This window comes from Lycium ferocissimum, chromosome 11 (assembly GCF_029784015.1).
Source record: "Lycium ferocissimum isolate CSIRO_LF1 chromosome 11, AGI_CSIRO_Lferr_CH_V1, whole genome shotgun sequence".
Lineage (NCBI taxonomy): Eukaryota > Viridiplantae > Streptophyta > Magnoliopsida > Solanales > Solanaceae > Lycium > Lycium ferocissimum.
In genome coordinates this window covers 26450321-26461767 of record NC_081352.1, presented here as the reverse complement: position 1 = coordinate 26461767, position 11447 = coordinate 26450321, and the positions used below count along the sequence as shown (strand labels likewise).

The following is an 11447-nucleotide window of genomic DNA, read 5'->3' as shown; positions in this document are numbered from 1 at the left end:
TATTGTCCCAGAAATATTTTATATAATCTAGGCAAACAATATTAGGAAAGGGTGGAGGGTTGGAGTGCAGGCATGAAGGCTATGGGGGTGGGGGGGGGGGGGAGTGGAGGGTAGAGAGGAGACAAATAACATGGAATGCACTGTTGAAACTTGTTTTCCCCACTCTCAGTAGGGAAGTCATTTTCCTCATTTTTAAGAACTTGTTTTCCTAGAAAATTTTTGGATTTTGACCAACCAAACATGGAAAATTGGAAAACATTTTGGGTGTGTTTGGTATGGATTTTTAATTTTTCCTATGTTTGGTTGGTCAAAATTTTTGGAAATCATTTTTCTTTAGGAAAACAAGTTTCTTGAACATAAGGACAATGACTTCCCTAGTGGTTTCATAGTAGCATTCCACATTGATTGTCTCCTCCCCACACCTCCATCCCCATCCCGCTATAGTGTTTGCCTAAATTATAATCCCCCTCCCAATTTAAGTGTCTTACTTTCCTCTTTGGTTTGTCCGAAAAAGAGTGCCTCTTTCTATATTTAGTAAGTTAACAATTCAAACACCATACATGACAAGTTTAAAACCACAAAATTCAAGACATTTTAGTACATTACACACATCTTTAATTTAGAACTACAAGATTAAAAAGTCTCCCTATATTTCTTAAACTTCGTGTCCAATCAAACTAAGACACTTAAATTGGGATGGAGGGAGCATACAAATATTTTTAGGATAACATTTTTTCGCTTACTTACCAAAACCAGAAAATAAGTAACAAACCCACTAAATTTCCAGGAAAACATTTTCTAGGAACATTTTCCGTGGAAAACATTTCTTTCGTACCAAACACCGATTTCTGAAAAATGTTTTCCTCCATACCAAACACACCCAGAATGTACATATACATTCCAGAACCCACAACTTACTAAATTCTGAATTCACCACTGTTCAGGGTAAAATGGGGAAAATTGATAAATTTTGTCTTGAATTTCTGAAATGACAAACAATTTAAGACAACCATTTTTAGAAATCACGATAGATAATTTGAGACTGCGGGAGTAGTTGTTCTATTTCAGGTGTGGAATGAAACAAACAAGTGCTTTTCTGGTGAAAGCTTAGTGTGGTTGTTCAACGGTCTATTTGGACTCGGTATGGTGAAAGCTTAGTGTGGCTGGCCTCAACGGTCTATTTGGACTCGGTATGGGCGATATATCTGTTCCTGGCATTTACCTAGCAAAGGACTTGCTGCAAATTGTTTTCTATGTGCTTTGGGGCTGACGGTATTGGACGAATAAATTTTGGAGACAGCGGAAGTCTGGGCCAGGGAGAAACACCTTTCGATCTTGAACAACCACACTAAGTTTTCACCTTGATTCACAGGATTATGCATTTTGATTCTGTTTCAAGCTTGATCATGATATGGGAATTCAAACTATATATGTATATTTCCTTCTTTTCTCTCTCTGAAACAGCAAAACTTATAACATTAGCCTGAGGGGAATAACTATGGGGAATAAGGACACTGATGTTGATTTCACAGCTATATTTGATTCCGGTACTTCATTCACATACTTAAATGATCCAGAGATTTTCGACATGGAACACAGATAAGTCATTACAGAGAATGTGAGTCAGGAGCGAAGACGGATGCAACCTATTTCACTATTCAACTGAACAAGTATTTTCGACACAGAATACAGATATATCATATATATATGTGTGTGTGTGTATGAAGAACCACTAAAATATCAAAAATTATGAGATTTCAAAACCATAATTTCAAAAATCCGATTTCAGAGCTAAAACCCTTAAACGTTGAACTCATCAAGTTTAAATCCTAGATCTGCCTCAAAAGCTGAATTTATGATCAACTAGTTGGAGACTTTGTTTTGATATTTGACAGCAAAAAATATTTAGTATATTTTGCAGTATTATTCCCAGGCACAAGTGCAACGTATTCAACCTCCTGTGCAAGTTCCTTTTGAGTACTGCTATGGGCTAAGGTAAACCAGCTTTTATAATCTCTATGTATTCCTTCTCTTAATTTCCTAAACTCTAAGAATTTAACACCATCTGTCTATACAGGGCAAATCAAACCTCCTTTGAAATTCTTAGATGAAAATTTGATAATGAATGGTGGCAACCATTTTATCATTTTTATCCAATTATAACATTGTCCCTTCCGGTAAGATGATACTGCTCTTTATATGTTAAAAGTTAGATCATAAGAGTTAGATCATTCTTTTTTTTTTGACAATGTTAACATATAAGAGTTAGATCATTCTATGTTAACATATAAGAGTTAGATCATTCTTTTTATCATATTTTCTAATGAGCCGGCTTTAATCATCAGGACGGTTCCACAACATTTTGTTTAGCTGTTGTCAAAAATGGGGATGTCAATATCATTGGACATGAGAATCTATTAACTAGTAACGTGATTCTACTTATTTCAGCAACCAAGGAACTAAACTCATACAAATAGCACGTGCCAAGAAATATTAAGAAGTTTTAGTTTTCATCTTTGTTTTAATGACGGTGGTCTTCGGGCCAACTTGCACGCACCTTCCACTAGGTACCTGCTACCTCCCACCAAAGATAGGTATCGAGTAACTCTGCCCACCAAGACTTAGGCAGATGGGAAGAAATTACCTAGTGTTTTTTGTCTCCTTCGGGATTTGAACCTGAGACCTAGTTTTCATCTTATATCTTAGGGTCTTCACATATTTTGACAAAATGAAAGACACCACTGATATGAGGACCACTTTTGCAGAAATTTTATAACCCGCTATCGGATGGTTTTTGACCGAGAAAAGATGGTTTTGGGCTGGAAGCCATCTGATTGTGATTTTATATTCCTTCTTTAACGCAAGAGCCTTCCGTGTACACAAAACCAATTCAAGTTTACAATGGAGATTCCTTTTTCACAGGTTATGATTCTAAAGAATCTAAAAGTAAAACTATTATGCCCATTAACAAGAAAAAGCCTAGTAAAGGGTCTATTCCTACCAATGCATTGCCAGAGGACACCAGAGAAAATGGAAATCGTACCCCTAGGTCGACTCCAGCTTTTACACATCAACATCTGCGGGAAACTATGTAACTAGCTCGACCTTCTTTTGCTAACTTGTAATGGCTCTGTTTTTCATTTATAGCTATTATTTGATGATTATTTCTTCATAAGATTTTTCTTTATCCTTGTACATAGTGAGCTCTGTGTAAGTGGTAGTATAGAAACTTGAAAGAGTCAAAACCACACCATTTTGCCCATACTGCAATATTGTTCTGTAATCTGTATTCGTCAACTATATAGAAACAGAGGATGAAGCGTGTACATAGTGAGCTCTATGTAAGTGGTGGTATAGAAACTTGAAAGAGTCAAAACCACACCATTTTGCCCATACTGCAATATTGTTCCGTAATATGTATTCGTCAACTATATAGAAACAGAGGATGAAGCGTAAGAATGAAACAGTTCGTGAGACTTTTCCACTCTCATGCATAGGAACGGTGTTGGTTCCCATTGTTTTAGTTAATGTATAGGAAGATTTTTAAAACAGGAGGAAAAAAAAAAAAATTTAGGAAGTGTTGAAATCAGACCCATTACTGAAGGAAAATAGAATATGGTACCCTAATACATAGTTCTTCAAGCACCAACTTAATTTGCATTTTTGAACTGCCACATCAAAATTTGAAGGACAACGGCTGAGGTTTTAGAGTTCCAATGCCAAATCTACTGATTTCACTCAATACGCAGCTACTTTAAACGCAATACCTATTCCTTCTCTGTATTGTATCTATTATCCCAATTTCAAAGTATTCAAAATCTGGAAGCCTGGGATTCGTCCTCTTGAAATTCTTGATAAAATGCTAACAGGAAGATGCCAAAAAATAACTGGCAGTGTCCCACCAATTGCTGCTTTTGTAAGTATTCTAAGGCCAAGATAAAGCACCCTCAACTATATTTCGGAATGCATGCATATAACTAGGTTTCCTTATTAACATGTAAACTCTAGAAAACTTTGATATTATGCTTATTATTTAAAACACACGTAGTAACAGTAGAATGATGAGTGAGTCATGTGTTCCAAATGCCAAGGAGTTTGAGTTTCGTGAATTCAAGGCTAATAGCATTAATCAAACATATAAACTACGAGGCTTTATGCAGTAATAAGTTTCAACTCACACTTATGGAAAAACACAACCTCTTGCAAATGAGACACACAAGTAATAAGCATGGATGATTGGATTGCAAAAAGTTATTTGCGCAAAACTACCTCACGAAAAGAAGAAATTTTAGAATTCGGAAATAACTAATGAGATGATGCTTGAGGAAAAAAAATAGAAAAAAGCCACTTCCAGGTATTATTAATCAAGGAGAAACACTTCTTATTAAGCCCCATAGAGAAATACAGATTGCCACAGCTAAGACTGCAACCAAGAACAGGTTGACGTAATTAAGAAGTTCAACTGACATAATTCTCTCGAACATCTTCCATCAGCTTATGAACTCAAAACATTGTTTGTCAATGGATAGTATTAAGAACTACCTTTTTCATAATCAGTTTCTTTTAGCAGATGAATCAACAGAGCCATCAGAATTTAATGCATCATCAGTCTCAATTATCTTGCCATCCGTTGGTACAAGACGAGGGATCCCGTCGACTATCTAATTGAACAAAAGGAAGAAAAAGCAAATGACAAACTTAAGAAACAAGCAACCTGTGAAACATGAAGTAAAATACAAAAGATCCCATTGATATCACAGAAATATTCTCTTAATTTACTTTGCTTGTACCTGATGATATTTTCAGGAAAATGTTTTCAAATCAATGTTTTAATATATTTGACTGGAAAGGAGAGAAGTGAGCATTTTATTTGTAATTATGAAGATGGAGTTGGAAAACAGGTTATAACCTGTTTTTCAAATTTGGAATCCAACTTCAAGTTGAAATTCGAATTTCCATGGCCAAACACTAAAAGGGAAGCTAGTGCACTAAGTTCCCGCCATGTGCAGGGTCCGGGGAAGGGCCGGACCACAAGAGTCTATTGTACACAGCCTTACCCCGCATTTCTATAAGAGGCTGTTTCCACGGCTCGAACCCGTGACCTCCTGATCACATGGCAACAACTTTACCAGTTACGCCAAGGCTCTCCTTCTTCATGGCCAAACACTAATTTTCAAATAAAGTGGAATACTTATTCCGGAAGAAAGTGAAATTTTTTTATGGCCAATGGGGTCCTAACTAACAATGAATCTATGAAATGGATAGAAATTATTTATAGAGCAGACCCCAACTAAACCGAAAAATTTAATAGTATCTTCCATCTTAAATTAGCAGAGGGAGCCTAAACAAATCACAAAATATGTTCTTAATTTTCATATTCGAGGAATAATAATAGCAGAGAAAGTAAAAAAGAAAAAAAAATTTGGAGATATTGACAGAATATTTTCAGGAATTTAGCTGGAAAATACAAAAAGCAAACATTATCCCTAAGAACACAGTAGAAATGAAATTCAACAGTCAAAAACAATCACTCACCGGATAGGAAACACCAATCGCATCACTGATTAAGGAATTCGTCTTCTCACATAGCCTTCAACCCCAAAAAAAAAAAAAAATATTAAAAAAAAAATACTCAACACAAAATTCTGAGTTGCGAAATTTTACAAAAATATACAACCCAACATAATATATTACACCTACATAACCATATTTTCAGTTTACATTCGCATAACCAACCTTTTTTTTCGCAACAGTGCTTATACACATGGTATACAACATTATATGACATTATACAAATATTAGACAACATTATACACTTACGGAAAACAATATCTCCAGCTTGTATAAAAGTGTATAATAGTGTATAAGAGGTGTTTAAGAAAAAAAAAAACTGGTCTAAACCGGGTAATTTAGGAAAACTGGGCTAAATCGGGTAAATATTCTTTCCTAATAGACATAGAGCTAAAAAACTAAACCGGGTAAATACTCTTTCCCAGTAGAAAAAAACGGGGCTAAACCAGGTAATTTAGGAAATCGTGGGCTAAACCGGGTAAATATTCTTTCCCAGTAGACATAGAGCTAAAAAAACTGGGCTAAACCGGGTAAATATTCTTTCCCAGTAGACATAGAGCTAAAAAACGGGGCTAAACCAGGTAATTTAGGAAAAACTGAGCTAAACCGGGTAAATATTCTTTCCTAATAGACATAGAGCTAAAAAAACTGGGCTAAACCGGGTAAATACTCTTTCCCAGTAGACATAGAGCTAAAAAACGGGGCTAAACCGGGTAATTTAGGAAATCGTGGGCTAAACCGGGTAAATATTCTTTCCCAGTAGACATAGAGCTAAAAAAACTGGGCTAAACCGGGTAAATATTCTTTCCCAGTAGACACAGAGCTAAAAAAACTGGGCTAAACCGGGTAAATATTCTTTCCTAATAGACATAGAGCTAAAAAAACTGGGCTAAACCGGGTAATTTAGAAAATCTTGGCCTAAACCGGGTAAATATTCTTTCCCAGTAGACATAGAGCTAAAAACGGCGCTAAACCAAATATTCTTTCCCAGTAGACACAGAGCTAAAAAAAACTGAGCTAAACCGGGTAAATATTCTTTCCTAATAGATATAGAGCTAAAAAAACTGGGCTAAACCGGGTAAATACTCTTTCCCAGTAGACATAGAGCTAAAAAAAATGGGGCTAAACCGGGTAATTTAGGAAATCTTGGCCTAAACTGGGTAAATATTCTTTCCCAGTAGACATAGAGCTATAAAAACTGGGCTAAACTGGGTAAATATTCTTTCCCAGTAGACACAGAGCTAAAAAAACTGGGCTAAACTGGGGAAAACATTATACATTATGTATCAACCTTGTATAAAAGTATATTAATAATGGATAAAAGGTGTTCATATACAAATATGAGCTAAACCAGGTAACAAACTCAAACTATGTGATACGTGGCCTAAATATTTTCTCCCATTAGACATAGAGCTATAAAAAATAAAAAATACTTAAAACAAAATTATGAGTCACAGAAAGAAAAAAATAATTTTCAATTAAGTAAAAAATTGTGGGAACTGACCTTAAAGGTTGCTTAGAAAGTGGACAGACCAGAAATTCCAAGAGCGACTTGTTAATACCAACATCTTTCAGAAGTATTTTTCCAAATCTCACCATTTTTATTTTTTCTTTCTACCTGTGAATTTGATTTCCAAAAACATAGGGATTTTATATGTTTTGTTTTCGGGTTTGAAATGCTGGGTAACGGGTCAAAAATAAGTCAGCTCAATTTTTAGCTCTTAAACTTTCTACCATTTTTTTTTTCTCATTGGGTGTCGGTAGTACCATATTAGGCATTTATTAAATCGAATTCGTACGGTAGTCCACAGGAGTAAAACACTCTCTAACAATGACTCATTTCCGCGGAGCCTCAAACTCGAGACGTCTCGGTTAAGAATGGAATAGTATCGGCCACTACACCGCAATTCTTGTTGGTAATACTTTACACCCCGCTGTATATGTAATTAATTATATTTTTACTCCCATTATTAGGTGTATGTGTAACTAATTATATTAAAATATATATTTTCCGTTTCATTTTTAGTGTCTTATTTTTCTCTTTACTTTGTCCTAAAAGAAGTCTTTTTTTTTTTAAGTTGGCAATTCAAACATCCTACGTGGCAATTTTATAACCACAAGATTCAAATGACATTTTAATACATTATACACATCTTTAACTAGGAACCACAAGATTCAAAATTATCTCTTTATTTCTAAAACTCGGTGCCTAGTCAAATTAAGACGGTTAAATTGAGACGGAGAGAGTAATTTAAAAGATAAATTAGAAATATAAATAAGTAATTATGCTTTTATCTTTATGAAATTTTTAAAAAGATGATAATGTTTTTTTTGGAACGTTTTTATTGGGATTTTTACAAAAATATACAACCCGACATAATATATTACACCTACATAGCCATATTTTTAGTTTCTATCCGCATACCAACTTTTTCTTTCACAACAATACTTATACACAATATACAACATCATACGACATTAAAAATTATACAACACTATACACTTACGACTAAACAGTATGTCTACCTAGTTTATAATAGCATATAAGAGATGTTTAAGGAAAAATTAGGCTAAACCGGATAATTAAGAAAAAATAGGCTGCACCAGGTAATCTAGGAAAAATTGGGATAAACCAAGTAAATATTGTTTCTTAATAGACATAGAGTTGAATTTTCCCATATTTAATGGGTTGTTAAGCACAGAATATTCATAATACCGGAAATATAAATATTTAATCTCTATAATAGAAAATCAAGTCTTATTACAATGACAGACATGGTCTAAGTATATGGCAGAGCGTCTTGCTCCCACTTATGTATACTAAAATGAGAAGGATGGGATTTTGTGAAATATGTATTGATATGATTTATAGGCATAAAGATGATTTCATTGGCTTTAACATGAGCAAAAAAGGTCTTACTATAAATCACTTGGCATTTGCTGATGACATAATTTTGCTTTGCAGTGGTTGCAAGACATCTTTGAATATGATCATGGATACTTTGGCCAGATATGAGAAAGTTTCTGGGTAAAAAGTGAACAAAAACAAATCTAGTGTTTCCATTTCTATCAAGGATCAAAGTCAGGAGTGGATCATAAATCATTCTCTATCAAGTATTTGGGTTGTCCACTCTATGAAGGAAGGAAAAATTATGCAATTTTTCTAAAAATGGATGAGCAAGGTGCTAAAGAGGATTAGTGGTTGGAACACTAAGTTTCTTTCATTAGGATGAAGAGCTGTTTTGATTAAGCATGTACTGCTTTCTCTTCCAATATATTTATTGGCAGCAATTCAGCCAAGTGGGCTAATGAGATTAAAAAGTTTCATTGGGCATCTTAGGAAACTTATGCTATCCATGTGAGGAGGGTGGTGCTGGATTGAGGAGACTCCAAGACACTTACAGAGCTTTTATAATGAAGCAGTGGTGGAACTTGAGGACAAGTCAGTCTTTATGGAGTGAATTTTTTCTAGCTAAATAGTATCAAAGGATTCATCAAGTAAAGAAAAGATGGTACTTAGTAAACTCTCACTCATGGAATGCTATGTGCAAATTAAAGGCAGAAATGGATTAACATATTCAATGAAAATTTGGTAAAGGTGAAGTATCCTTGTGGTATGATAATTGGACAGGCTTTGGGGCACTTTAAAAGTTTCTTCCTAAAGACAGGAAACCAAGAGATGTCAACATAGTTTATACCTTTGAAAATGAACATTAGTACTGGGGAGGGTGGGATGTGCATATCCCAAATGAAGTGTTAACTCATATATAAAATATGAAGATCAAGCTAAACCTAGAAGTGGAAAATACCCCTATTTGGACAGCTGATCAGAGAAGAAAATTCACAGTTTCATCTTCTTGGAACATTTTGAGACAGAAAAAGCCAAAAAGCTGGATTGATTCATTAACCTGACAGCATAAAGTGCCTTTCAAAATGAACTTTATTCATTGGAGAGCTCTGAGAGACAATACACCTACAAATAACAGGCTAGCTAAGATGGGAATAGCAATTTCCTCAAAATATTGTTGCTACAAGAACCCTCAAGAAGAAGATATTTAACATCTTACGTGCTCTAAGGACTTTGCAAGGGGCATTTGGGAAATTCTTTGTAGACCAGTTGGTATTCAACACAACAACATTGTCACACCCCAACTTTTGATAGGGCATGATGGGCACCCGACCCTTACTTAGGGTCGAGCGAACTCGCTAATCCTCGTGATACTAATAATCTTACTGGACTCTTAAATCATGAAATGAATGCATAATGTAAACTTAAAAAAAACATGCTTTTCGTCCTTCTCGTATCAAGTAAAAGTTCGTAATCATACGAGATCCGTAACGTAACGCAGATACATCGGCTTACGAGCCGCTTACGATCGATACGTATATACGTGACCGTTCAGTAAAGTCTCTAACATAAATCAAGATATCATAACCTAGATACTCCGACTCCCTAGAAGACATCTTTAAGGAAACGGAGTTCGCCAATCCAACGGAACATCTTCTCAGTATCCTCTACTCATCCGTATACACCGCGCGGTACGAAACGTAGCCCCGAAGAAAAGGGGTACAAGACGAAATACGTACCGATATACAAAGCATGAAATACGTAAAAACTAAGTTATAACCGAAGTAAGAAGAAAGTGAGCATAATAACCGTACTACCAAAATGCTTGCATTCTTAAATACAAATCATGCATGTATACGTAAAAACAAGTATAATAACCGTAATCTGCCAAATGCTTACTCTTGAAATAATCAAACAATTCCATCGAATCGAGTACGTATCACGATATGCGATAGTATCTACTATACCAGGAATATCAAATCATGCATATTAATAGTAGAAACATATCCGCCCATTATAGGTTTCGTGAACACGGTCGCCACACCATCATCGCGCCATAGCACATCATACTCCGTAACACAAAGATACTCCGTAACATATCATACCCTGTAAAGATACCCGTAACACATTATACTCGTAACACAAAGATATCAGATTGCCAAAGATACTTCGTATCACATATAACGTGTCCCGCCCTCTAATGAGGACTCAAAGTGAAGATGCAATAATGTAACGACAAACAGTAGTAATGAAAATCATACGCATATAAATCATGTTTTCAGGACTCGATAGGTAAATAAGTAATCAACGCCGAGGGTTAAGACGATAGTCACGTTAAGTTCTTTCAAAGTGTCATTAGACTATAAGGAAGGTCTCGAGATCCTAGACATACGTTTCAAACCAATCCGAGCCCACTTGTGAAAGTTACGGGACATAATTCGTTATAGACCTCTACGAACGTATCAAAATGATCCGAGCCCATTTAAGGAAAAAAGTTTAAAGACCTTATTCGACATAGAATCTTTTAGAACAAAAACTCTTGGCGCAACATTTACTATCCAATCATACAAAGGACACAAGGACCATAAAATCGACTATAGTAGGAATGCTAACATCAAGAAGTGAATAAGTTAATCGTAGACATGCTCGAATCTTGGGCGAACAGTTACCCAAGGCTCGTATCATATCTTACTTACATCTAAGACATGCCAAAAAGAAAAGAAAAGTGGTAAGCTTTACATAATTGCCGTCCACCTCTTATTAGCTATGCTTATTCGTCCAAGTTCGCAAGTCTACATTTAAGACAATTTACACAATCATTAGACTCATTATTACACGCTTGTCTTAGTCCTTCAAATAAATTCATTTATAGTCTCGCCGAAATTTCGGCAAAGATCTCCCCCGTTTATACGCCTAGCCCGAAATTCCTATTCAATAACCAACAACATCAACAACAACACCAATAGTAATAACATCATTTCCAACACAATATATGCCATAAAACAGCCACACACCCTTTTCCCATTTT

The 11447-nt window shown here is 35.3% G+C and overlaps 2 protein-coding genes and 1 pseudogene across 2 annotated transcripts in view; 1 reads left to right on the top strand and 2 right to left on the bottom strand.

Annotated features, from left to right (window-relative positions):
* Window positions 1-3175, top strand: part of LOC132038171 (aspartyl protease family protein 1-like) — a 10221-nt pseudogene extending 7046 nt beyond the window's left edge.
* Window positions 1-11447, bottom strand: part of LOC132037778 (serine/arginine-rich splicing factor SR45a-like) — a 71511-nt gene that overhangs the window by 49959 nt on the left and 10105 nt on the right. The gene's annotated exons all lie outside the window — the stretch shown is intronic.
* LOC132036728 (uncharacterized) lies at window positions 4356-7279 on the bottom strand. The gene is made up of 3 exons (XM_059427106.1): window positions 7076-7279; window positions 5536-5590; window positions 4356-4661 (listed from the first exon to the last, which is right to left on the bottom strand). The coding sequence occupies exons 1-3, from the start codon at window positions 7168-7170 to the stop codon at window positions 4554-4556; spliced, it is 258 nt and encodes an 85-aa protein (XP_059283089.1). The 5' UTR covers window positions 7171-7279; the 3' UTR covers window positions 4356-4553.

What these genes read in the sequence shown, in the direction of transcription:
- LOC132036728 (XM_059427106.1), bottom strand. Translation starts at nt 7,170, where the DNA reads ATGGTGAGATTTGGAAAAATACTTCTGAAAGATGTTGGTATTAACAAG. An exon ending in CTTTCTAAGCAACCTTTAAG is followed by an intron (nt 5,591 to 7,075) that starts GTCAGTTCCCAC and finishes TTGGGGTTGAAG; the next exon opens with GCTATGTGAGAAGACGAATT. An exon ending in CGATTGGTGTTTCCTATCCG is followed by an intron (nt 4,662 to 5,535) that starts GTGAGTGATTGT and finishes TTGTTCAATTAG; the next exon opens with ATAGTCGACGGGATCCCTCG.